Source organism: Panthera leo, chromosome B3, assembly GCF_018350215.1.
Source record: "Panthera leo isolate Ple1 chromosome B3, P.leo_Ple1_pat1.1, whole genome shotgun sequence".
In the NCBI taxonomy this organism is placed as follows: domain Eukaryota; kingdom Metazoa; phylum Chordata; class Mammalia; order Carnivora; family Felidae; genus Panthera; species Panthera leo.
In genome coordinates, this window is record NC_056684.1 from 121,416,928 (window position 1) to 121,443,178 (window position 26,251).

Here is a 26,251-nt window from a genome sequence, read left to right on the forward strand (position 1 = left end):
CTATGTCATCAGGCCACAGTGACAGCTACAAGCAGAGAGTCAGAGAAGAAGTGACCCAGAGATCACTTGATGTGAAGTCATCACCTCGCAATGTGCAAAAATGACAAAATCTGAATTTTTTAATTTAATCTGGTGGAAGAAGTCAACTATATTTACTGAGTACCGCCTATAAAATCACTTCCAGGGAAGTCCACTTGACAACAGCTCAGCAGGGGAAAAATAACAATCACTACACCTCTCTGCTGCCCTGTGGGTGGAGTGATAATCACAAACCTGACTTGGGATACAGTGACTCTTAAACACCATTCCTGCAGAACACTGGTTTCCATAAGCCAAAGGAAAGGGGTCTCTTCTATACATCCACACTGCAGCAAGGTTTCTCTAACACACCGGGAGAAGTTAAGATAATGGGTAGAACTTTCTCAACTTAAAGCTCTCTTCTCTCAATTGTTCTTACGCCTTTGAGCTACGACTGCTGTCAGATACCAATGATGGAGAGTACAAACAAAGAATCTTATAAAACCTGCAAAAGACTCAATCAGGCCCCCTAAATAGTTCCCATGTCTAGGAACTTGAGGGGGCTCATGGTAGGGATTTTATGCTGCAGCTAAACAACATGCTCAGGTTAGCTATTCATCCTAATTCATTCTAACCTCAGGTGATGGAATGAACTATCAGCATCTCATGCTCTTCAAGCAAGAGCACTCTGGCTTTCAGGAGCTCTGCCATTTGAACAGATTTGAGAATCACTTAGAAATGGAAGAGTGTAGCAGTAACCAGCACTGACTCTGCCAGCCTCGCTGTGAAGCCCGGATCCACCTCTTACATTTAGCTGTGTGACCCTGGGCAGCTTTAACCTCTCCGTGCCCCAATTCCCTCATCTATAAACTGGGGACAATAATCTCCATAGGACTGTAATAACCACTGAATAAGTAGTTCACGTGCAGTGCTTAGAGTGGTGACTGGCACATAAGAGCTACATACATGTGCACTGGTGTCTGTTGTCATCATCATTATCATCATCACCACTATCATCATTCTGTGATAAGGGAAATGCCTTTGAAAACCAAGTAAACTGTAAGTGAAGACCCTTTCAAAGTCCTCCATGAGGGGGCAGTGGATCTATACATGGCTCCTGATCTGTGATGCAAATTTGTGGATGGTAAGAGCTCGTAGAGAAGCCATCGAATGAGAGGGGCCACAGTACCCGGATCATCACCATGTGGGACTCCAGCAAGACCTCAGGAAAACTGGGCTGCAGCACGTCCAGGCTGATGTTCGGCACTAGGCAAAGAAATGACAGAGAAGAAAACCTTGGTTGCACATTCTCCCAGCTGTCCACGGCATCCACACTGTGGCCAGAGTCTGAGTGCAGCCTTCCTGATGCTCTGGCTAACCAGTAGGTAGGAGTGTTGAGGAGACAGAAGAAAGCTTGACCCAATTCTTGATCATCCGCCTTCAGCTTGTGTGAAGCACTCATGAGGCATTTGGAGAAACACAAAGGCAACAGATGATGAGGCCTGTCCCCGGTCTGTCCCTGGTGTGGCTACCGCTCTCGGCACCACCACCCTTCATTATGGTACAGCCTCAAATGCTGCTCTCCCTGCCAGGCAGGTCTGTGAGGACAGGGGCCAAGTCCACATCATCCACCAGTGTCTTCCCGGGGCCCCCAGTCTTCCCATCATACTCACTGAAGAGTTGTTTAATTGGTTAATTAATTAGCTGGTTGGTTAAATTAGGTAGTAAGAAGAATGGAAAATGGGAAGCATGGAGAAAGGAAATCAAGCAAAAGCTTGAAAGGGGTGGTTGGGGAGGACAGATGATGAATCCAAAGATTCACTGAGTTGAAGATGACACTGATGTAGAAATGTCAAACAGGAGCCTGGGAGTACAGATATGGGGCTCAGATCAAGGGCTGTGGCCATCGCTTTCTGTACAAGTGTTGGCTGGCTGTGGGGAGGGGAGGAGCTCTGCATAGGGGCATAAAGGGAAAGCACCAGCCTGCTCTAAGCCTTGAGAGTGGAAAGCACCCCTGGTACAGGGGACAGAACAGCCCAGAAGGAGATGAGAGAGGTGGGCCTGCACTGCAGGCAGTCAAGGCGAAGCATTAAATCCAGAGAGAGGCAAGGAAAATGAAAAGAGGAAATTAGCTGTGGTCCTGAGTGAAGTCACTGGTCACTTTAGGGAGAGTTTAAGGAAGACGGGAAGTTCACATGGATGGGAAGGGAAAGGAACTACCTTCATACAAAAACTCGTGTGAAGAGATTCAGTTTAAAAAAGGCAAGAAATGGCAATAATGATACAAAGTGATGGCACAGTCTATAAAGGTTTATTTTTCTAAGATAAGAGTTACTTATAAATGTTTCCAGGAAGTAAGTTCACTCACGTTTGGGGTTGATATGGTCCTCCACATTCCAGATAGAGTTGAGGGTTTCCTTTAGGTATGGGGTGCAAGTAACCTCCAACTGCTCCCAGCCCCTGTGAAAAGCAGTCACAGATGTCTCTCAGAAGATGTGAAACTCACCAGAGTAGCACTGTTGAATCTCTTAAATACACAGGACTCTGTTCTTTTCAATCCAGGGGCTATGCTTTTATCAACCTCACTCTTGTATTCCACGACTATCACAGAAGTCATCTAGCATTGAGCATTCCCACTTTAGGAAGGTCCAGAGCAGTTAGAAGGTCCAAACCAGATGAACAAACATTGAACTCTCAGTACACATAAAATACCCAAGGGACTCTGGAGTTCTCTGCTCTATAACACACCCGATGCCTTTTCTCCCTCTATTTACCATACAAAAACATGAAGGGCGCCTGGGTGGCTCAGTTGGTTAAGCGTCCAACTTCAGTTCAGGTCATGACCTCATGGCTCGTGAGTGTGAGCCCTGCATCTGGCTCTGTGCTGACAGCTCAGAGCCAGGAGCCTGCTTCAGATTCTGTCTCCCTCTCTCTCTGCCCTTCCCTGCCCCACCCCCACCCCCATGCTCTCTCTCAAAAATAAATAAGCATTAAAAAAAAATTATTTTTTTTTTTAAATACAAAAACATGGGGGCGCCTGGGTGGCGCAGTCGGTTAAGCGTCCGACTTCAGCCAGATCACGATCTCACGGTCCGTGAGTTCAAGCCCCGCATCAGGCTCTGGGCTGATGGCTCAGAGCCTGGAGCCTGTTTCCGATTCTGTGTCTCTCTCTCTCTCTGTCCCTCCCCCGTTCATGCTCTGTCTCTCTCTGTCCCAAAAATAAATAAACGTTGAAAAAATAAATAAATAAATAAATAAATAAATAAATAAATAAATACAAAAACATGAGGTAAACATTGACAATGGAGAAACAGAAGTTTCTGGTATACTGCTTGTACTGTGAAAGGAGAAGCATGAGCCTCAACTGGGACATCAATACCCCAAAGACTCACCATTTGGGCAGGACCTTTCCCGAGGAGCCCAGGACACAACCTGTGACGAGATGGATGAGTCGAATTCGACTTCTCAGCACTTTGATCCGGTTTCCAAATTTTCTGTTTATAACCTCAATCCGCCAGAAATCATTGGAGTCTCCTGTCCCATTCTGCCATGTAAATCAAGGAAAAAATACAAAGAAAGCAAGATGACTTTAGAGAATGCATGTCGCATGTCAGGAAGGGGAAATGGCCAGCCTTTCAGATGCCACCATGTTACAAAGGTCAAAGACTAAATGGGCCTCAATGGATAAGGTGGGAAAGGGAACACAGCAACACCCCAAGTGATACACATTCCTCAGCACTCACTATCACAACCAAGAAAAGTAGTGTAACTTCTACAGCCTGCAGTCCGATTCTTCACTTCATGGGACTAGAGTTTAAATTCTAAACATATGTTTTTACTCTTAAACTAAACTCAAGATATCACCCTGAACCAACAGAAATAGATTTGGGTCATTTGCACCCATTACTTGGCCATCTGGACACTTACTCATCTAAGCCAGAAATTAAGACACTTATGTCTAATTCTCCTCAGTAGATACCCGCAAGAAAAAGATGAGTTGTGGCTCCAGTACTGTAGGCTGAGCAAACAGAAAGAGGGTTGGGAAGTCCACCTAGCAGAATCGTTACTGATTCTGCACTAAAGCCTCTGCAAGGGAACATAAGGTCCTAAGGGTCCTAAGTCTAGCTGACAACAAGTTGTTTTGTTTTCAAATTACTCCCCAAGCCATAAGTATAAAGCTTCTTCTATTAACTACATCACCCCAAGGTAGTAAAAATCTCAAAATAACGTGGTGATTAACATTGCTCTGCAGAACAGGCAAGTAATCCTTAAAAACAAAGCCAATGAAGATTTGGGATCTGGCAAAGGATAAACTTATATATTCACCTAGGTTCATATTGCGGATCCACGGCTTCTATGTCCAATGTGATTTTATTTTATTATTACTTATTTTTTAATTTTTTAATGTTTATGTATTTTTGAAAGAGAGACAGAGCACAAGCAGGGTAGGGGCAGAGAGAGAGGGAAACACAGAATCCAAAGCAGGCTCCAGGCTCCAAGATGTCAGCACAGAGCTCAATGCAGGGCTTGAACTCACAAACCATGAGATCATGACCTGAGCTGAAGGTGGACACTCAACTGACTGAGCCACCCAGGCGCCCCCTCCAATGTGATTTTAAAAGAGACCCAAATAGTATTCATATGTAACATTTATTAAGTGTCAGAACATAAGAATGGCCTGGTTATCATGGGAGGAGAGAGATGGAGACAAATAGAAGCATATGTTACTTTTCCCACAGCAAACTTAGCCAAAACGTTCCCAATATTAACAGAGTCCCTGTGCAGCCCCCAATCCTTACGAACATTGCAGAATTCCAGGGAGGATGTGCTCTGCCACATGGCCCTGAGCCAGGCCTCACAATTTTTTACATCCTACTCACACTCCAGTTGCTCACTTACTATGCCATAGCCAGTGACCTGATAGTGCTTTCGGGTCAGGGGGGCCTCATGATAGTGACTGTGCAGGTTCCGAGAAGTCCTAGAAGTTAAAAGAGAGAGAAATATCATCATCCTAGAAAAAAGAGACATGCAGTGTCTCTTCTTTTACTGAGGATATTCAGAATCATCTGTTAGGGCAAGAAAAATTAGAATCTGAACTATGAAATCCAACTTATCAGAAATGTCTTGCCTACTTACTTATAAGAAATACCCAGAGAATCAGAGAATCCCAAACCAGGAAGGACAGATGGTAGGAGTCCTGGACTACATGCCAAGAAAGGGGTTAACTTCAGCAGTCAGAGGGATGACTTATCACATTTGATGGCTTTGAAACACTTAGCTTGCCTGACTCATGAGGCAGCTTTGGGGAGAAGTTAAAATCTGTATTCTATACCTGCCTGAGCCAGCTAAGCCTCCTCCTTCCCATTTACTCTTTCTACCCTCATTACCAGTTTTACAAAGTGGGGAACTGTGGGGTAAGTAGGGGGATTAATTTAGCTTTTATTTGCTTTGTGCCTCTTATAATAATTCTTACTTTTATCTACAATAAGTGTTCATTATAAAAATTTTGGAAATTTCCAAAAATAAAACTTAACAATAAATAATAACTTTTAATTTGTTTATAAAACAAAATGAAATTTAAAAGTGTCTATAATCCTACCGGATAGGAAAAAAAAAAACAAAAACAAAAAAACACTGCTTATAGCTTTTCTATATACATAATCCCTGATTTTCAAAAAAAAATGTGTACCTGATGATTCTTGTATACATAATTTTTGCAGGGTTGCTTCTGCAATCTATTGTTCCTGTTCGCTCTTGCACATGGTGCCCTATTTCCTTGTGTGCTTAGTTATTTTTTACTATGTACTATTCACTGTCACTGAAAAGCTATTTATGGGAATGGATGACAATGTATTTCCCAAAAGCGGATTTATATTTGCTTTTAGGCAGGTACCTAGGAGATATTACCAGTCTAGGATTATGTTTGTTTAAATTCATGGCCTAAAGATATCGAGACCATCCAGATAAAATTAATTTGGGCCACAAATTCATGTGAGGATCAATTGGTAGTTACAACTTTTCAGGAACCAGAGATAGCCCCTCTTCATCCCTGCTCCCCCTGCTCAAGCCCTTTGGGGTTCCAAGTTTAGGGGAAGGATTACTTAATAAATTTACCACATTGGGTGAGCCTAGAGCTTTGAATTTACAACTCTTTCTCTCAAGGCAGACAAAACCAAAGATCGAAACTCAACATTGTGGGGTCAAGGCAGAAGGGGCTGCAGCACCCCACTCATTTCTCTGGATTCCCACTTTCACTTAGATTTTGGCCTGGTAACTCCCTACTGTCTGTCAGCTCTTTGATGCTTTAAGATGTTTTCATATCATTCCAGCATTTTTAGTCATTTCCAGTGAGAACATTGCTTAAATAAACTAGCTTGCCATATTCTCAGAAACAGACTTCTATGTTTTCCTAAAGGCAGCCACTTGAGAAGAAGCTCTGGATAACTCAAATATATATATTTTTTTTTCTCTAGAAGAAGGGAAACTCAACAGTACCTTCAAAGTTCGAACTCCCCAAAGCCAAAAGAGGTGGACAAACTGGCCTGCTTGTTTGATCAGCCTTCATAAAATGGCTCTCCCATTCTAGCACAGCAGCCTTGTTCTATTTACTAGAGCCTCATCCAATCTGACTTCTGTTTATTTCCAGCTTAAAAGAACTCTCTACCTTTGGTGCCCATACCACTCATTCATCCCAGACAGCAAATTTACTTACTCTTTGTGTTCTAGCCGAATGATGTCTCCATGTCTTACAAACTCCACTGGTAATGAAGGGTCTAGGGGATCTGCCGAGAAGAAACAATCACTGATATCTGAAATCATTCACTCATTAGTGCCAATTGAGGGCCTACAGGTAAAGAGTTATGGTACAATATGGTATAGGTTAGAGGTACAGATAGAGTGCTGGGAGAACAAAGAGAAAGGGCCCCTCACTGTCTCAGAGAAATGCTTGAAAAGACTCTTCAAGGAGGGGAGAATTTTGTCAGGTGAACAAGTGGGGCACAGTTGTATGAAAGAACAAAACACTTTTGATCAATGGTAAATGGTTTCATATGAGTGGGAGAGTGGGCGGGAAAGACAGTGAGAACAGGTGAGGGTGTGAACAAGTAGGGCCAGACAGTGAAGGACAGGCCTGTATCTGACAGGTACCGAAGCCCCCACAGGAAGATTTTTAAGCTGAGAAGGCAAATAATAATATTTTCCTTTTAGTAGTAAAAATATAGTATTCCAAAAATTAATTCCATGTAAACGACCATATTTCCAGCTTTCCTCAGAATCCAATGTTAAACCTACAAATTTTGCCAGTCATTATCTTGTCTCTGGCAAAAACCTGCTAAGTGTGAGGCAAAGAAAATGATGAGGTAACAAAAGGAAGGGGCCACATCTTCCAGAAGCCAAGAGCAATCAGGTCTAGCAAGGCAGTGACAATGGCAAAGTTGCTGGCAGTAATCAGCAACACAAAAGGATCTTTGCAAACTTCTGTCCCAGACAGTGAGACACTGACACTCAAGGTCAGGAAAGAGAAATGTGCCAGAACAAATCACTGCCTCTCAAGAGAAATAGAGAATTCAAGTGTAGAGATGCCCATTCGTCTGTGGACTTTAAAGTCTCTGAAAAAGATTAATCAGCAAAGTGACAAAATAAGTCAATGGGGAGGGAATAAGGAAGTTTCAGCTCACATGGATTTGGCGGGGTGGGGACATTTACAGCCATCAAGAACACAGAGACCTAAATAAATAAAATCACAAATGAGAGAGGAGAAATAACAACTGAACCACAGAAGTATCAATCATCATATGAGAGTATTATTTTAAAAAACTATATGCCAACAAATTAGACAACCTAGAAGAAATGGATAAATTCTTAGAAACAAATAAACTATCAAAAGAACACAAAGACCTCAGTATATACGACCCCCACTTCCCAAAGTGCTTATACCTCTCTGTCCTCACACAAAGCCTCAGTTGCCTAGGTGAAATGCAACCACCCTAATCTAGAAGCCACAACGAATAACAGATCCTAGATGTTCAAGGATTTGGTCGATGCCCACATAGCTTTAGAAGTAAAGAGGTCTTGGGGCGCCTGGGTGGCTCAGTCAGTTAAGTGTCTGACTTCGGCTCAGGTCATGATCTCACGGTTCGTGGGTTTGAGCCCCGCGTCGGGCTCTGTGCTGAACGCTTGTTCAGAGCCTGGAGACTGCTTCAGATTCGGTGTCTCCTTCTCTATCTGCCCCTCCCCCGCTCACGCTCTGTCTCACTCTCTCTCAAAAATTAATAAATCTAATAAAAAAAAAATAAAAATAAAAAGAAAGAGGTCTTGCCTTACAACCCCTCATTGTGATAGACCACTTATGTTTATCCTGTTGGATGAAAACAATCAATACTAGTACTATAAAGGGATAGAAACAGACTCTGACGTGTCACATGTTGTGGTGTCACAACATATATCACTGAGGAGTAGGAGGCAAAAACAGTGGTTGTGTGTGCCACATTTCTAGTCTCAAGACCACAGCAAGAAGAGGTGGGGAAAGGAACAAAGAAGGTGAGTTTAGATGAATAGCCGCCCACTGCCACACAAACGCTCAGGAGCAGCTGACTCAAGACAGGCTGAGCCAGGTGGTGTTTACTGAGGAGTCACAGAGAACGCCTGTGACATAGGACAATCAGCAGGGGCTCAGAAGGTGAGCAGGAGATGCCCTCTGTTCTCTTTCTAGCTGTAGCAGAAGGCACAGCCTGCAGGTAGCTAGATCACTGACCAAAGAAAGATCCAGATATAGCCCAAGTCATAAAGTCCTGAGAGCCCATTAAGTGTGCTTCAGAGCAGCTCTGCCCAGGCCAATCAGGGGCAGGCCAGCAGGTACTGAGTGAGGGGCTAAGCACCAGGCTAGACGAGCCCAGCCACAGGCCCTCAGATCAAGACAACTTGAGCTGCACCATATGCTGGGGTCTGCAAGGCTTGGTGTGCTCTCAATTAGGAAGGACAGCAGCTACCATGTGCCCTCAGTTGGGGCTACTCGACCAGCCCCTGGCAGCAAGTCCAGGCAACCAGTTCTGGATTAAGCCTGAGCCTTGGCCCCGCTCTCTAGCTTCAAAATGACAGCTGCCAAGAGTGAGATCTTATCCGTCTTGCTCACTGCTTATCTCCTATGTTGACTGCAGTGCTTGGAACATAGTAGGTGCTCAATAAATAACTGTTGAAAGGATAATTGACCTCAGTAAAGGTATTGCCCAAGAATGATCAGGAGAGCCCACCTCTGTACCATTTGAAGGCATGAGAGAAATGTTAAAAATGGCTCAGAGTGAGCAATAACACAAGAGACATCACTCAGTTCCCTACCGTATTACCTGCATTTGTATTATGTTTCTTGATAATCCACAGATTGTTGTAGTCCTTGTGCAAATAGGTGGTGACCTGAGGGGAAGGGGTGGGAGGAGGTAGGGGGGAGAATACCATCACTATCAGCACAGCCACAGGACAATCAACAACAAATCAACATTGCCTAAGCCTCTTTCAGAATCCCGAGCTGCTGACCCGAGGGGCCATGTTTCCCAATGGGGTTCAGAAGTAACACTGGTAAGATTCTCTTCTTCCATCTGCATTTAGAGGTTTCTCCCACAACAGCCTTTTTGATTTGTCCCTTCATATCTTTCTGCATCTTGTCTTTAAAGTTTCAGCCACCTAGAGGAGGAGCCATGATATCTTGTATAACATAGTCTCCAGCATACAAAGAGGATTTAGTGCATTTTAAGAAGTAATTAAGGGATACCTGGGTGGCTCAGTCTATTAGGTGTCCAACTTGTGATTTCTGCTCAGATTATGATCTCACTGCTCGTGGGTTCAACCTCCACATCAGGCTCTGCAGCACAGAGCCTGCATGGGATTCTCTTTCCCTCTCTCTCTTCTCCTCCCTCACATGTACACACTCTCTCTCTCAAAAAAAAAAAAAAAAAAAAAAACACCTTAAAAAAAAAAGTAATTAAGACCATGCCTCAAACTTTCTAAATGAAAAATTCATGCTATATTTTCTAGAAAGTGGCCAAATGAAACTAAAAAGCTCCATAAAGATCTCATCCTAGAAGCCTGAAGTTTTAGCCCATAGTCATCCTATATACACTGATTTTTTAAAAATTAAATGTGTATGTATGCATGTGAACATGCCTGTAACACTGTGATGAATCTAACAGCAAAAATTTGAAAACAGTATAAATGTCACTAGAGGAATAGTTAACATGATGGTATGTCCCAGGACAGAATATTACACAGCCACAGGAAACGTCTCTGAGCATTTTTTACCAGCATAGGAAAAGGCTTATAAAATGCTGATGCTGAAAATGGCTGCCATTTATCCCTAGGTACTATTCTAAGCACCAGGCACGTCTTATCTCCATGCTATAGGTACTGTGGTTATCCCCACCTTAATTATAAGGAAACTAAGGTTAAGTAATTTGTTCAAGGTCACCACAGTCTATCAATGGAGAGACATGATTCAAACCAAGGCAGCTAATTCCAATGCTCCCAGGATAGAGACCATCTAACAAACAATTATGCCAATTATGTAAACAAGAACATAAATACCCAGAAACAACAGAAATACTTACAAAGTGAGTTTTTATAACTCCAATTGGACAAAACATGACTGATTTACTTGCAAAGAGATTTGGAATTAGCATTTAAGGAAAAAAATATGCATGTATTATGGCCAATTTGTTTTGTTGGCTTTTACATTCTCAGGAAAAAAAATTAGGACTAATGGTATTAAGAATATACAAGAAACTAAAATATTTTGGCAGCCATAGAGAAAGTAAGTCCATACTCCTGAACACAGATATACAGAGTCCACCTTAGATTTGCTTATGGATCTTAAGATTTTTCTGGTGGTTATGTGTGTGTACTCTGTGTATTTTTTTAAATAAAAACTATTATTAGTAAAATTCCTGTAAGAAAAATTTCTTCTTTATTGTGAGTATAGTCCACGGCCTCTTTTTCCCATTCAAACATTTGTTTTTACAATGCATTTTTCAATAACACGAGGTCTCCAAGAAACACTGGTGTCCTCTAACAACAGAATGTTGTGCATCAAGTCATGTGGATAAAAACTGATCTTCCAGAATTATGTGTAGCTTTTGTCTTTTGGGGGTGTTTTGGTTTTGTTTTTTACTTTTCTATATTTTTCAATTTTATAAATGTTATACTTTAAAAATATTTAGGGGTGCCTGGGTGACTCAGTCAATTAAGTGTCTGACTGCGGCTCGGGTCATGATCTCGCAGAACATGAGTTCAAGCCCTGTACCCGGGCTCTGTGCTGACAGCTCAAAGCCTGGAGCCTGCTTTGGATTCTGTGTCTCCCTCTCTCTCTGCCCCTCCCCTATTTTCATTCTGTCTTTCTCTCTCTCTCTCTTAAAAATAAATAAAACATTAAAAAAAACTTTTTTTTTTAATATTTAAAAATGGACACTTAGAGTTGTTGACAAGACATTAAATCCCAGGGCAGTGAGGGTCACTAGAGGTGATTTAGTCCAATCCCCCAGTTGGCAGATGAAGAAACAGGCTCAGAAAGGCTTAGTGTGATTAGGGCATGACAGAACCAGACTCGTCCACTCCTTGGCCCCCACATGCTCTCTCCACACCACCATCATGACATCACACCTCCATGTATGGGCCACAACTGTGTAACCCTAGGACTAGCATGACAGGGTCCTTCTCTCCCTCTGTGCAGTGTAGATGTTCCTGGCCACCATATCTGTAACTTTACCTTGTACAAGATAGCGGCAGCTCCCCATAGAAGGGTGAGCTATGGTTTTCTGCCCTGACTGTACATAATGACTCTTCTGGAGAGCCTCAAACCAAAACAAAGGCACAACGAATGGGCTCCATCCCAGATTAATGGAGTCAGAGGTGCTGTGCGGTGCCCAGGCATCAGAATGTTTTAAAAGCTCTCCAGTGTGTTCTAAAGTGCTAGAAACAAATGGAGAATCAGGAATGAGAAACTGATACTAACACCCAACACTCTGGGTCAACTTTCTGGTACACTAGTAAATTAAGGAAATAATAATAAGGAATTTTGAAAAGCAAAACTTTTTTGCAAAGTAAAGATACTGGTCATTTTTCAAGAAGAGAAATGTCACTCCCAGCTTCTCAGAACAACAGCCTGCCCTGGAGCCTGCACACCTCCCCTCCCCTCCACTCCCCGTCCCTGTGGCTGAGACTTCTGGCCCCACCACTTTTCAGAAGTGATCTCAGTTAGTTACGAGGCCCTTTACTGCCATCCAAAGACCTCTTTCTTAGCCCTCACCTTCTCTGAGGCCTTTGCAGCACCTGAGCTGCTGACCACCCCTCCTCCTGGGGACACTGTCTGTCCTGTACTCTCCTCCAACCTCCCTGTTCACAACTTCCTTCTCAGCCTCTTCTACTAGTGCCCCTGGGAGCACCTCTTACCACTGCCTAAGTATTGCTGCTCCCTAGGGCTCCTTCGCTGGCTCTCCTCCCTCTGCACACCTTTTTTGGGCAATGCCACACATCCTTCTGTGTTGCTGACACCCATGTGCTACACACTCAGATCTCCTTCCTGAAGACAAGCCCACAACCTAAAATACACAAAGGAAAGTCATCTCCAGAGCTATTCTTCCTCCTCCATTTCTGACTATGGTGAAATAGCATTATCACACACACACCTTGACCAACCTACAGACTTAGACATAGCTCATCCCTGACAGCCACCAGTTTGGGGGCTCTAACACTTGACCTGTAAAGTGTTTCCTGAATCAATTCCCACCTCTATCCATGGTCTTTGCCTCCATTCATCATCCTCTGTCATGATTATTGCGCCCTAACTTGTTCCTTGCCTCCAGTCTGCTCTTCCTTTCAATCCATCACCCTCCTGCTGGAGTTACCTTTCTAACCTAAAAATCTAATCACATATTATCATGCCTTAATAAATCTCAACGCCTCACCAGTGTCCACAGAACAAAATCAAATCTACTGTAACATGGAAGGCCTTTACACAACCTGGCCTCCCCAAACTCTCCCGACATCCTGCTCCTCCCTCTCAGGCACTGTCCACCACAGCCACACCCAACACCCTGACATGGACACAGTGTCACTCACTCAGGTAATAGTCGTGGCTAATCCCCCAGTGTGCATGTCACACATATTATCTCGTACTTTTAACCTACACAGCAACGCCATGATGGAGAAAGGCACTATTTATTTTCCTCAGTTTAAAGATGAGGATACTGAAGCACAGAAAGGTTAAGTAACTTGCTCAAAGTCATATTCTAGTGGAACCAGGATTCAAACCCAGATAATCTAGTCTGGTTCCCAGGTCTGTGTTTGTAACCACAATACTTGACTCATCATCCATGGCATGCCAGGCACTGTGCTAGGTGCTTGCACCATCAGGAAGTGGCCATCAAATAGCAGAGAGACGGAAGGAAGCACTCACAACTCAATGTGGAGAGAGTTATCACATAGGCTTACAAAGCATGCCAGGCAAGCCTCTCATGCGAGAGGCACCTACCACAGTATCGAGTGGAGGTGGGTCATGGTAATCAGAGGGAACACCTACGCTGAAGTCTCAGGAAGCTGGAGCTAGCTAGAGGAAAGAGCAGGAGGGTGCAGGAGGAAGCCTGTTTCAAGTGGGGAAAACAACAACGAAGGTAAAGGACAGTGGGGCAAGAAAGAACAGCGGGTTCAGTCACGGGAAACACTCTGGTATTGCTGCAATACAAAAGGCTCTCTGACCTGCTGCTGGCGGGCGCCAATGCCCTCGGGGTAGAGGTGCCTGTGGGAGTGGAGATAGCCGATGGCCATCCGCAGGTTCTTCACGGTGATCACAGAGCCATAGGCCAGATCTGGGAGGAAGGAAGACAGTGAAGGGTGTGAGCAGGCACAGTGGCTCGACTGCCCCTGACTGGGAGGAGCCCCTGAAGCCAAAGAACTCACCGACCCTTTAACAGACTCCACTGGCCCCGCGACCACCTAAAGCAGGATGCGAAGTTACCCTCCAATTTCATCAACTCAAGTGGGAGTTCGCTACAGGGTCTTACCAGTGCCCTCACCCCCCTTCCCTCCTCAGGACTTCAGAAGCAGCTGGTATTAACAGTGCACTATAATAATCAAAGCACTATTTCTAACAGCAAAAGATTAGAAACAGACTGTCCTTCAGTCAAAGTCTATACATACAATCAACAGAATAAAGAAGAAGACATTTCATGTCCTACCTAGAATATTCTTCAAGATAGGTATAATGTTATGATAGACTGTTAAGATAATTTTCACTTTGGATCTTGAGAAACTTAACAGAAGACCATGGGGGAAGAGAAGGGGAAAAATTTGTTATAAACAGAGAGGGAGGGAGGCAAACCACAAGAGACTCTTAAATACAGAGAACGAACAGGGGGATGGGGGCGGGGGAATGGGTGACGGGCACTGAGGAGGGCACTTGTCAGGATGAGCACTGGGTGTTGTATGTAAGCCAATCTGACAATAAATTATATTTTTAAAATAATAAATAAATAATTTTAAAAAATGTTTACTTTTGCGAAATCCTTTTGTGTCTTTTTTTTTTTTTTCCTTTTGTGTCTTTTGAATCTAATACTATATAATAAAGTTCAACGGTGTTCGTTGTTTTTCTTTTTAGCTCTGAATTGAAAAAAAAAAAAAAAAACAAAAAAACAGAGTAAATAGTTTACCCAAGAACATCCCCTCTCCCTGCAGGCCCTGGATTACTGAGAAGCCTCTTTTCCTTCTTACTGTCCCTCTTCTCAGTCCCTTGTAATCTGGCTGCCCTGCCAACCCCCGTCCACTGACACAGGTCTCACTCTGCCAGTGATAGGCTACTCCCATCTTCCTTTGTTCATTCTTCCTTTGTGCCAATTACACAGTGGATCCAAAGCTGGAGGAGGCCTGGCTGTGGCCCTGGGAGGGCCCAGTCTTGGGGAAGGTGGCTATACACACTAATCAACACAGGACAATGGGCAAATGCTCCAGTAAAGGAGTAACAACATGTGACATTGGGGGAGCCCAGAGCAGAGTAGGATGAATTCTCATCCAAAGAATAAGAAGAGTCTGGCTCGATGGAAGAGATCACAGCTGATCTAAGCCTTTTAAATACCGGGTAGGAATCTGCTAAACCCCACAACTCCATTTTTCTATGTTCTCACTCAGGCTAACATATGCAGCCCTATACACTGATGACCATCTTTGCTTCTTGAAATGCTCTGTTCTCCCTTTTCAATTCACACTCCCTCATGGACTGTCCTCTACAGACTTTCCTAACCCCCTTCTTCCTGCATTCCCCGGTGACCTGACTTCAACCCTGTTCTCCTTCTCTTTCTACAGTTTCCGTACAGACATTGGCCACTGTCACAGTATCAATTACTCCTTTAGTTGGCTGATTTCTGCTTTGAAAGTATCAGCTCCAAGCCCACTGGCCCCATTGCATGGATTTCTCCAAACGTCTCAAACTCTCTACAGCAGAACTCAATGTTTGTCTTTCTAAACCAATTTTTAACCTGCTTTCCAATCTCTCATTCTATCCATGGTCTTGGTGGGCCCCCTGTGTTCTAGGCACTGTACAAAGCACTGGAGAGACTAAAAGACAGTTATGCCTCCAAGAGACAATTACCTGGGCTCAAGTCCTCAGTGACATCTTTCCTTCTCTTTCCATGTCCGATCTCCCCTCTACATGCCCATCGGCCCTACTCCTATGGCTGCTGCCATGACGCCCAGCTCAAGTCCAGGGGGTATCCTCTGCCTCCAATTCGCCCCGTCCCTAGCCATCCTATACTTTGTCATCAGTGTCACCTCCCTATAGCACAGCCTTCCTGTCCTCTTCCCTACTCAAAGGCCCCCACTGAATCTCCAATGTCTGTTTATGAAGTCAAACACCCAAATGTTTCAAACCCTCATAACCTGGGCCCAACTTATCCTTTCAGCCTGATCTTCCAATCCTTCTCTGTGGATAATCTGTGCCTTATGTTGTGTCCTGTTCTTGGCCTTGATCATGCTATCCCCTATGCCCTATATGCCCTCTCCTCCCTTTCCACCCATTCAAATCTACCCATTCTTCCAGAGACTGACTCCAAGGCAACTCAGTCTATGAGCCCATGATGCCCTCCAACCCTCTAGCAGAAGTGATCTCTTGCACCCTTCAATTCACATAGCTCTGTGTTCCCTCTTTATATATTTAACACATACAGTCACCAGATCCTATCCTCTGGAGGGCGTCTATCTACAGCCTCCAATGTGGCAAACATGTGCTCAGTTCTGATCTGTGAATAACTGGATGGATGTGAGCCACAGGATACCATGGTGGAAACTGACCACTAGCACTGGACAGCCTTGCCCTTTCACCAGATTCTCTCTGGCTGGCTTCCCACAGAGCTGACTTGGATGCTTCCACAGTCACAAATAAGTCATTCTTTAGCAGCAAAGAGCTCGCTACTCAGGGTGTCTTTCTCCACCCTGTGTCCCTAGTCACTCTCTTGAGTGCCTGCCTGTACCGGATCTAACTGGATCTTTCTCCCAGTTCACCATCTATAGGCTAAAATAACTCAAGCTATCATACATGTCTTTTCCAATTCACCTCTCCAGAAAGGCTTCTGCCCTTCTACTTTCATAAAGGCCAAGAGATACTCACGTTCAGGGATGGAAGCATTATGAAGGTTGTTGCCTGAAAGCCGGGCCTGGAAGGCAGAACTGAAGAAGCCATCACCAGGACCACTGTGGGGAAAGGAGAAGAGAGACAAGTTCATGGAGGGAAACTGCAATTTCCCGGGAACACTAGGAAGAGTTCTGTACAATCGGTTTAAGAGAGGGGCGCCTGGGTGGTTCAGTCGGTTAAGCGTCCGACTTCAGCTCAGGTCACCATCTCGCGGTCCGCGAGTTCGAGCCCCGCGTCGGGCTCTGGGCTGATGGCTCAGAGCCTGGAGCCTGCTTCCGATTCTGTGTCTCCCTCTCTCTCTGCCCCTCCCCCGTTCATGCTCTGTCTCTCTCTGTCTCAAAAATAAATAAACGTTAAAAAAAAAAAATTTAAGAGAATTACAATGGAGTGGTGATGTGGTATCATGGGAATGACACAAATAATGGAGGTGGAGACATAGGGGTCCAAATCCCAACTCAGCCACTTGCTAGTGAGGTGATCTTCAGAAGCACCTCACTTTGTTTAGCCTCAATTCCTCATTTATAAATTGGGTTATTTAAAAAAAATCAAAGAACTCAAAAATGATCGTGATTGAAATAATATGTACAAAATGCTGACATTTAGTATCTACTTATTAAATGGGAGCTGCTGCCGGTGTTGCTGTGATAATTATCCTCCAACCACACGACTTACTCTGGCCCATCCCTGTTAAACATAGGGACTCTGTTTAGGGATAAGGGGAAGCTTGGCTATTAGGAAATTCTCCTCTTCCTTCAGGTCAGGGTGCTTGCTTTTCTGAGCCCTCTGGATACCCAGAAGATAGAACATAGGAGGAAACAAACAGGTAAAACCTATCCGTCTCTTTAATATCCCAACCACAGACCCAGGAGATCACATGCCCCCCCCTCTCCCCACCATGGGCTTAGAGGCAAGAGGAAGACTATAAGCGAGAGGCTAGAAAGGCTCTGCTGTACCTTTTGTTCAGCACCATGAAGTGAACAGCGTAAGTGGCTGTGTAGAGAGTCAGGGGCAGCACTATGAGGCACAGGATGCGAGCAGTCAGGTGTTTTCCCACGGTCACCTGCAAACAGAGCCAGTGAGGGGTGCTGGGCAAATGGGGCTTTATTCTACCTTATACCTTATATGCACATTATACATGGGTTTTTATGTATCAATCAAAATCATAAAAGATGGAAAAACTAACAGCCAACGAGAAAGAGTATGTGGAAACCCTAGCCTTTTCATAACACCCCACCACCTAAGCACTGCAGGGGGTTGAACATGGGCCAGCCCTCTGCTACCTGCCCGGGCCCTCACCCAGGACCTCAGCCCAGCACTGTGCCAACACCAAGACACTGCGTGCATCTTCAGCCTCATCACTCATTAGTCCCCTCTGCACGGTCACCGTGCTTCCAGTACTATGCCAGCCCCACCCATCACACACATAATTGCTCCTTATCTTAACATCAGGTCTCAGCCTCCTCCCAGAAGTCTTCCTAGACCACATGACCTGGGCTCATACCCTCCTCTGTGCTCTCACAGCACTTTTTGGCTGGAGTAATTGCCTGTTTAATTATTTCTCTCTCCATTGTCTCTGGAGAACAGGAATCCTTATTTTATTCATCTGCACATTCCATGCTTCACACTTAAAGGGGAGTCTGTCTGTATTTTCTGAATGAATAAATGAACTTGGAACTTTGGCTCAGAGGTGATGGAGAAGCATTATAGCAAAGTAGTTCAGGCCTGGAATCAGCTTCCCCTAAGTCTGAATCGTAGATCTACGTTTTACTCTTGTATGGTCTTGGGGACATAATTACCTCTCTAGGTCTTGATTTCCTCACTTGTAAGGAGAAGGTAATAACTACCTACTTCATAGGACTGTTATGGGAGGTAAATGAGATAATAAACTAAAGCATTTTGCACAGTGCTTGGCACAGAATCAGCTAATAAACTCTAAAGTAATAAACTCTAAAGGCCCTTATTGGCCTCCAAATATGGAGACCCTGGGTGAGAAAAAAAAAATTGTGAGTTCAGAAAGTCATCCTACCCAACTGACCTAACATCCCATGCAGCCAGCGTCTGCCATATATTTGGCATGAGCCCAGCTGGACAGAATCCCCTGGCTAGATAGTTTGTAGAGTATTTGAAAAATATCGCAGAAACAAATGCCAAAAGAAAATTCCAAGGATGTTAGTTCATCCTCTCCCTTTACACCTCTCCAGCTTCTCAGCCATGGCCTACTTTCTGCTGTCACGCTGCCTATGGACAGTGGCCAGATGGATCCCACCTCGGGCCCAGAATACAGTCACTCCATCACCTGCACCAAAGGCAGAGAAAGGCCCCTGGCTCTGCTGAGCAACACCACGGAGCAATGACATTTCTACAAGCACTTGAGTTCTCACCACTGAAAGACTGAGGTCTCCAAACAGGTGCCAAAGGTCTGAAATGGTGTTCCACCCCACTTGCAGGATGATAAAGAGGCCAACAAACTTGACCCCTAAAGCACCAGCCAGATTAATGCCAGTCAGGCTGAGCCAGAACCACCAGGGGGCAGAGAAGGGCCTGAAAACCAACAAGACACAGAGTTCAGTTTGGCAGCTGGGACCAAACTCAAAAGCAACAGCAATAGTGGGGAAGGGCAGAGGTTCTGTGACTCTGAGAGGCTGTGCCTGCCATCCTTCTTGAGGGCCTCTAACCTCAGGGGACCATGACTTGGCTCCAAGGAGGACGTGGTCACATGCAGGAAGCCATGCGACAGTGAGGAGGATATTTTTCTGGGGAGAGGGGTCATAGCTTTCAAAGTAAGCAGGCTTATTCTTTAGTAGTGACCAGTCAAGAAGAAAGAAAAAGAAAATCCAGAGAATCCCACTGATTCAGTCAGCCATCTCCTTGGTGTCACCTGTGGACCTTGAAAAGCCAGCAATTACTGAGTGCTTACTATGTGTCAGGTGCTGTTCCAAGTACTTTATACGTATAAACTCTTTAACCTTCACTATAAGCACATGAAGGTAGATATTATTATCTTCTTTTCACACAGGAGAAAACCGAGGTACAGAGAGGGTAAGCAGTACAGCCAGCAAGTGGTGGATGGAGCATGGTCCTAACCCCGGCAGTCGCTTCCAAGGTTTGTCATACTTACAGCACTCTGTGCTGTGATTTTCTGATTAGCTGGCTGCCTCCCCAGCCAGAGTGAAGGTTCCTTAACTGCGAGACCTGTGTACCTCTGTACCTCCAGCTCCTCACACAGTAACCTGGCACATAGTATGTATTCAAGAAATGGCAGGTAGAAGTGTATGTGGTAGAAGGAGAAGATAACCCAAAACCACAGGGAGATGGTAGTCACTGGATCCAGCTTTATTAGCATAATATAATTTAATGAGCCTGGCCATGGTGAAACCAAGTTGACTCCTGGAAAAGCCTAGTTAAAGTCAGCTCTTTTGGTTTGAATAGAATGAATAACCTACTCTACTCTCTAGGGGCAGAAGGATGATCTGGAAAAGACTATTCTAGAGGAAGACCAGACCCTCCAGAACAGCTCCAGAACTGACCAGTCCTCTTGATGGGTATGGATCATTTAAGTCAAACTTTATATATGTTATTCCCATTGGTAGGTTGGGACTGGATGCAACCACTGAGGGTAGAGACACAAATAGTTCCCAGGCAGCTTATGTCCTGATGCCCTCCCCTCTGGGACAAAGAATGTGAAAGATAAAGAAGAAAAGATAAAGAATAAAGATAAAGAAATGCCCTGGGATCTCCTAACCATCTTTGGTGCCAAGGGGTGGCTTAGAAAATGGTGGGGTTAAAAAAAAAAGAGGTTAGAGTGGGAGAGAGCCAAAACATAAGAGACTCTTAAAAACTGAGAACAAACTGAGGGCTGATGGGGGGGTGGGAGGGAGGGGAGTGTGGGTGATGGGTATTGAGGAGGGCACCTGTTGGGATGAGCACTGGGCATTGTATGGAAACCAATTTGACAATAAATTTCATATATTTAAAAAGAAAGAAAGAGAAAGAAAGAAAGAAAGAAAGAAAGAAAGAAAGAAAGAAAGAAAGAAAGAAAAGAAAAGAAAAGAAAAGAAAAGAAAAGAAAAGAAAAGAAAAGAAAAGAAAAGAAAAGGAAAGGAAAGGAAAGGAAATGGTGGGGTGGGGGAAGGCATTAGGACTCCTCCATGATATCCACAAACCCCTACCCAAATCTACCCCCATTGTAAAAATAATAATAATACTCTTAAAAAAGACAACTGACATTTTCTTAATCTCATGTAAGGCAAAAATACATAGAAAACATTTTAAAATATATTTTTATGATCTAAAATGGGCAATCTAAGTTCTAAAAAAAAAAAAAAAAAAAGTATGCTTGCCTTAAGTTCAGCTTTAAGACAAGTCCTGAAGGCATCTACCCTGTCTCTGGCCATTATAGAAATTTTGGAGCTTCCACAGCTTCTGACCCCACCCCCATGCCAACCCCTGAAAAGATGGTGTTTCTGACCTGTTGGCACAGGAGTTGTACTTGACCATGCTCAGCATAGCAGCCATGATGAAGAACATCAAGATGGGGTCAAGGAGGATGTACTGGGACAGAGTGAGGCATCCTGTGTCTGAAAAACACGAGCTCAGTGGTCAAAAATGTAGAAATCAGAGATGGGCCCCTCTGAGAACCAAACACCCCAACAATAAGAAATAGTGCCCCTTACACTTAATTGCATGTAAGCATTTATGCAGTGAAGACCAGATAAGCCACTGAGTCACCAGGGAGGTGGAAGGCCACAGCTTTGGGGTACACCGAAGCCCAGGAGTAGGAAACTGTATCTCACACTGCTTTCAGACCCATGACCCAAGAAAGGACCATGTCATTCAATCAGACGGAGCAGTCGTGAGACGAGGGCTCTTCCTCATTTCCACCAGCAAACGGGGAATTCTGCCGCCCTGCTTATGTAACCGCAAACTACCTATACCTAGGGTAGAGTCTTAGGATTTACATGAAGTCTCTGTTGGGAGCTGATCCTCCACACAGGCACCAAAGTATCGTTTTTAAAACAAAATTTCATTACATCAAGCCCCTGCTTAAAGCCTTCAAAGTCTTGCCATCTCACTCAGACTAAGCAACCCCTCATGACAGCTGCCAAAGCCGGCACGGTCTCCCTCCCTGTGCAACCTCCTCTCCCAGCACTCTCTGCCTCACAGACTCCACTATGGCCACACTGGCCTCCTTACTGTTCCCTGAAACCACTAAGTGCTGCCTTGTACCAGGACCACTGAACATGCCGTTCCCTCTGCCTGAACACTTTTCCCTCAGATCTCTCCATGGGTTAATCTTCTGCTTCACTCAGGTCTCTGCTCAAGGAGGTCACCTCCTCAGGGAGCTGCTCACTGGCCACCCTACCTACAACAGAATCCCTCCCCATTACTCTCTCCCTTATACCACTCTATTTTCTACATCGCACCATTGTTGAAGTTGTTACATTTCAGACTTACTAATTTACTTGCTTATTTATCATCTGCGCCACTTGAAGGTTAGCTTCATGACAGCAAAGTGTCTCATCAGCATACCCTCTGAGGCCAAAAAAAATGGCATGGCACAGAGGAGATGTTTGAAAAATAGTTATGGAACGAAAAAAGAATAAATGCTGAATGGGTGAATAACTGAAAAAGGAAATCAAAGACATAATCCTCTATAGAAAGGCCCTATAATCTTGCAACATATCTGTCAGAACAAAGCCAGATTCACGCATGAAATACCCACCTAACCTGGCCTGGACTTCTTTAAATGTAAGTTCTATGAAGTCATGAACTCACTTTCACAAAAACAAGAACAGCACAGGATCAATTTCTGTGGATCGGCTCTCATTTATCCATGTGAGAAATAGCCACAGAAAATATTTAAGTTCTCATTTTGCTATCTCCTGCCACCCAGCTACTTCTGAGACATCTGTACTTGCATTCAGTTGAAATCAGTTACCGAATGCGAACTTATAGTAACCTGAGAGAAGCAGAACTAGAATCATAAGCCTCCTTCAAGTACATAAATGCACACACGCACACACACAAATTTATCTTCTTATCTACACCAAAGTCAAATGTGGATAACTTGGAGGTAACCTATTCCTTGGGATTATGTATGCGAGCTCTCTCCTCTAATAATATAAAGGCTTGCTACATACAACTATTCATATATGTAAATATTACTGGTGAAGAAAATAAGATTTGTAATACTTCACCCAATCCTAAAGTTACTGGGCCCACGGATAGGATCCTTAAATATATTGATTTCTAACTATATTCATACTGTGGCAGTCAATTTCCTAAGAAATATGGTATAAGACAACTTACCAAAGGTGAGAAGGGCAGCAGTGAGCAGTGCTGCTGGGAGGGACTTGGACAGCTCCAATACAATGAGGTAGGCAAAGGGGACCAGCAAGGAACCAAGGAAAGCACAGAACTATGGAAGGAAAAGAGAAGCAGTCAAACAGCCAACTAAGCTAAGTATCAGAGACCTACTTGACTTGGTACAAACTAATGTTTAAAATGAAGGACTTTGGGGCGCCTGGGTGGCTCAGTCGGTTAAGCATCCGACTTTGGCTCAGGTCATGATCTCACAGTCCGTGAGTTCAAGCCCTGTGTCAGGCTCTGTGCTGACAGCTCGGAGCCTGGAGCCTGCTTCAGATTCTGTGTGTCTCTCTCTCTGACCCTCCCCCATTCATGCTCTGTCTCTCTCTGTCTCAAAAAATAAATAAACATTTAAAAAAAACTTAAAATGGAGGACTTTGATGCAGGCGTGACTTGGTGACCTGAAATCACCTGGAATATCTATAAATAAGAAAGGGCTGCTGTGACAGTGAATCGTCATATCAAGCAACATTCATGTGCCTACTGAGCACCAACTTGAACACTGATATGAAATCAGCAAAGTTCAGCCAAGTAGGTGTGGGCAGGATGGCACAGTGGTTTCAAGTAGGGGACTCCGAAGTTGGACTGCCCCATCAACTGCCAGCTGTGACCTTGAACTAGTGTATCTCTGAATCTCAGCCTCCCTATCTGTGCAATGTGAAAAATAAGGGTTCCTACCTCATAAGGTTTTCTCTGGAGATTAAATGAGCTAGTTTTAGTAGCACACACAAGGTACTCAATAAACATCAGCTTCTATTACAAAACTGCAGGTGCAAGTTTAGAAAGACTTCTCTAAGGTGTTTTCATATTCTAGAGAACTCTAATGTTATTTTTGTTATTTCTCCCTTGGCTCTCTTCTTCGATCACACCAGAAATCACTCTTTAATCTACAGGTTGCATTTTGATTCTGGAAAAAAGATTACCTGACACTTAAGTATCCGGAGAGCTGTGTTTTGTTTTGTTTTGTTTTGTTTTGTTTTGTTTTGTTTTGTTTTGTTTTTTGTTTGGAACCACCAGCCTTCTCTCCAACTCCCTACCCTGTCCATCAAAAGTAAATAGACAAGCTGGGGGAATGGAAACTCTTACATCTTGGTTGCCACTTTTTATCAATAGAAAGCAATGTATCCTAGTGTGAAAGAATACAAGGCTGTTATATTTGGCCTTCTCAATTTCCACAGTAAGTCCATAGTGAGTCAGACCTATATCCAATTACGTACGCTATGTGATGTTCAAAAGTCACTAGGAGGACACAGAATCACTTAAGAATGTGAACTTGAGGGTAGGGGAAAACCTTGTTTAATATGGTATGACCATGCAAATCATCCAATGGTTAGCCCAAATAAGCATATAGCATTTATCCAAAGCGTTTTGAGCTCCTTAAGGAGCTTGTAAATAAATACAACCTGTTTGAAAGCTCCATGTCAGAGGTCAGATTTTGCAGGTTTCATTTAGCTACAGATAAGGGTCCCCACAGAGTTGGGTATTTAGGCCTGGCCATGCTTCATCAAGGCTGGTGCTGGGACTGGGGACAAACATATAGCCTCCCTAAAAGACTGGAAAACCCCTTTTGGGTGCCTGAACCCTTCACAGGGAAAGAAGCAGGGGCCTGATGGCAGGGGTGTAAAGATGCTAAAATCTTAAGAAGGGTCCTCAGAGGTAGGCAGTACTCTAGCAGTTGTGGCCATGGAGAGGGATGATGTGTAGCGTGTCAATGTGCTGAGGCCAATGTCAGGGCTGCAGGAGACTCCTGGCTGCCTGGGTCCTAGGTTACTCTCTAACTCAACATCTGAAGCCTCACATGGGCTGGGCAATAGGTGACACTGTGTGTTTGCTCCTACCTATGCAATCTCGGTATTATCTGCAGCCTCCCTTCCCTTCTTACTTACCCAGTTCTGAATCTCTATGCCTGAATATCTACTACAGGATGTGGGTCCAATCATCCTCCCTTCCACTGCCACATAAAGTCCCTCTGTCTACACTTGCTACCCTCCAGGGCTTCCAATTATTATGTTCTGAGTGTGGCCCCGGGGTTCAGTCTAGAGCAAGTCAGGAAGCCTTACTCCTCTCATTCCCATGTAGTTGTGATGCTCATATTTATCCCCGGGCTTCTGGAACAAAAAAGTACCATCATACCCACTCAGGTAGCCAGCAAGACCTATCAGCATCTGAGGAGAGAAGGAGAACAAACAAAAAGATGATGAGAGACTTTTAAGATTCCTCTGTCCCCTGAATTTCCCTCCAGCTGCACCCAGACTTGGTTTCCCTTGACAACTGTCCACAGGAGTTGCCAATGTGACATTTTCTCCTGCAGCTGTTGCAGAGCAAAGAATCGTTTGTCCACAGAGCTCTTTGCTTGAAACAAATCCTCTCTTGTGTTGAGGCCAAGTTCTTGGGAATAGGGCAGATTGAACATTTAGGAAGAAAAATCCCACAAAGAAAAATCCCACTGGCAAGGCCAGTGAGGGGCTCTCTCGTTCAGCCTTCTTTCATTTGCTATGAAATAAAATGTGACAGCTCATGGGGGAAGCCATTGGCAGGGGCTGATTCCTGAAAGACCGATCCACTGAAAGGGAAATGAGATTCCAAGTCAGAATGAGGATGGAGAAAAGTGGCCAAGGAGTTACATACTAGGAATGGGCAGAAGGGAAAAAAGAATGCTAAGACAGACAGACTTTCCCAGAGGAGAAAAGTCCCAGTGGAAAAAATACAAAAAGGCCAGAGACCAGTTTCTCTTATTTGTAATATTTCAAAGGAGGGCAACCTTGGCACGTTCCAAACCAGAACAAATCAACTATTATACTAAGACTGAGATTTGTGAGTCCTTCAAAACGTTCAAGAAGATCAGCTCCTTCATGTCTATCTTTCCATGGCTATCGACAGTGTAAAAGTCTAGTTTCCACACAAGCAATCAGAAGCTCCTAAGACCTAAAAGGTGTCAGCAAATACCAAGCATTTTTAACAGCCCCAGAATGCCCTAGCTGGACCCCTATGCCCCAGTTAGGCTGTGTGGAAGGATAGAGTACATTGGCTGTATTGAGAAAGTCCCTCCCTGAGACGCTGCTCGTGGGTCTGGACCACTGGGTCTAGATCACTAACCAGCTCCTGTTTTACTTTAGTTCTAACCAGTTCCACTCTCTATAATTCCATGGCAAGGAACAGAAGCCAAAATGCTTATAAATGATTATAAAGCCTTGTTAAAAAAAAAAA

The 26,251-nt window shown here is 44.2% G+C and overlaps 1 protein-coding gene across 5 annotated transcripts in view; it reads right to left on the reverse strand.

Annotated features, from left to right (window-relative positions):
* POMT2 (protein O-mannosyltransferase 2) overlaps positions 1-26,251 on the reverse strand; it is a 43,959-nt gene that overhangs the window by 7,164 nt on the left and 10,544 nt on the right. For 4 of the 5 annotated variants that reach the window (XM_042943907.1, XM_042943909.1, XM_042943910.1 and 1 more), the window contains 13 exons: positions 25,105-25,209; positions 22,988-23,096; positions 21,147-21,255; positions 19,060-19,219; positions 17,632-17,738; positions 16,655-16,737; positions 13,756-13,865; positions 9,360-9,426; positions 6,731-6,803; positions 4,918-4,996; positions 3,411-3,562; positions 2,387-2,478; positions 1,208-1,284 (listed from right to left, as the gene is read on the reverse strand). In XM_042943907.1, the coding sequence (XP_042799841.1) occupies positions 1,208-1,284; positions 2,387-2,478; positions 3,411-3,562; positions 4,918-4,996; positions 6,731-6,803; positions 9,360-9,426; positions 13,756-13,865; positions 16,655-16,737; positions 17,632-17,738; positions 19,060-19,219; positions 21,147-21,255; positions 22,988-23,096; positions 25,105-25,209 (1,323 nt within the window). The remainder of the gene's footprint in view (positions 1-1,207; positions 1,285-2,386; positions 2,479-3,410; positions 3,563-4,917; positions 4,997-6,730; positions 6,804-9,359; positions 9,427-13,755; positions 13,866-16,654; positions 16,738-17,631; positions 17,739-19,059; positions 19,220-21,146; positions 21,256-22,987; positions 23,097-25,104; positions 25,210-26,251) is intronic. The other variant, XM_042943908.1, reaches the window with a different exon arrangement.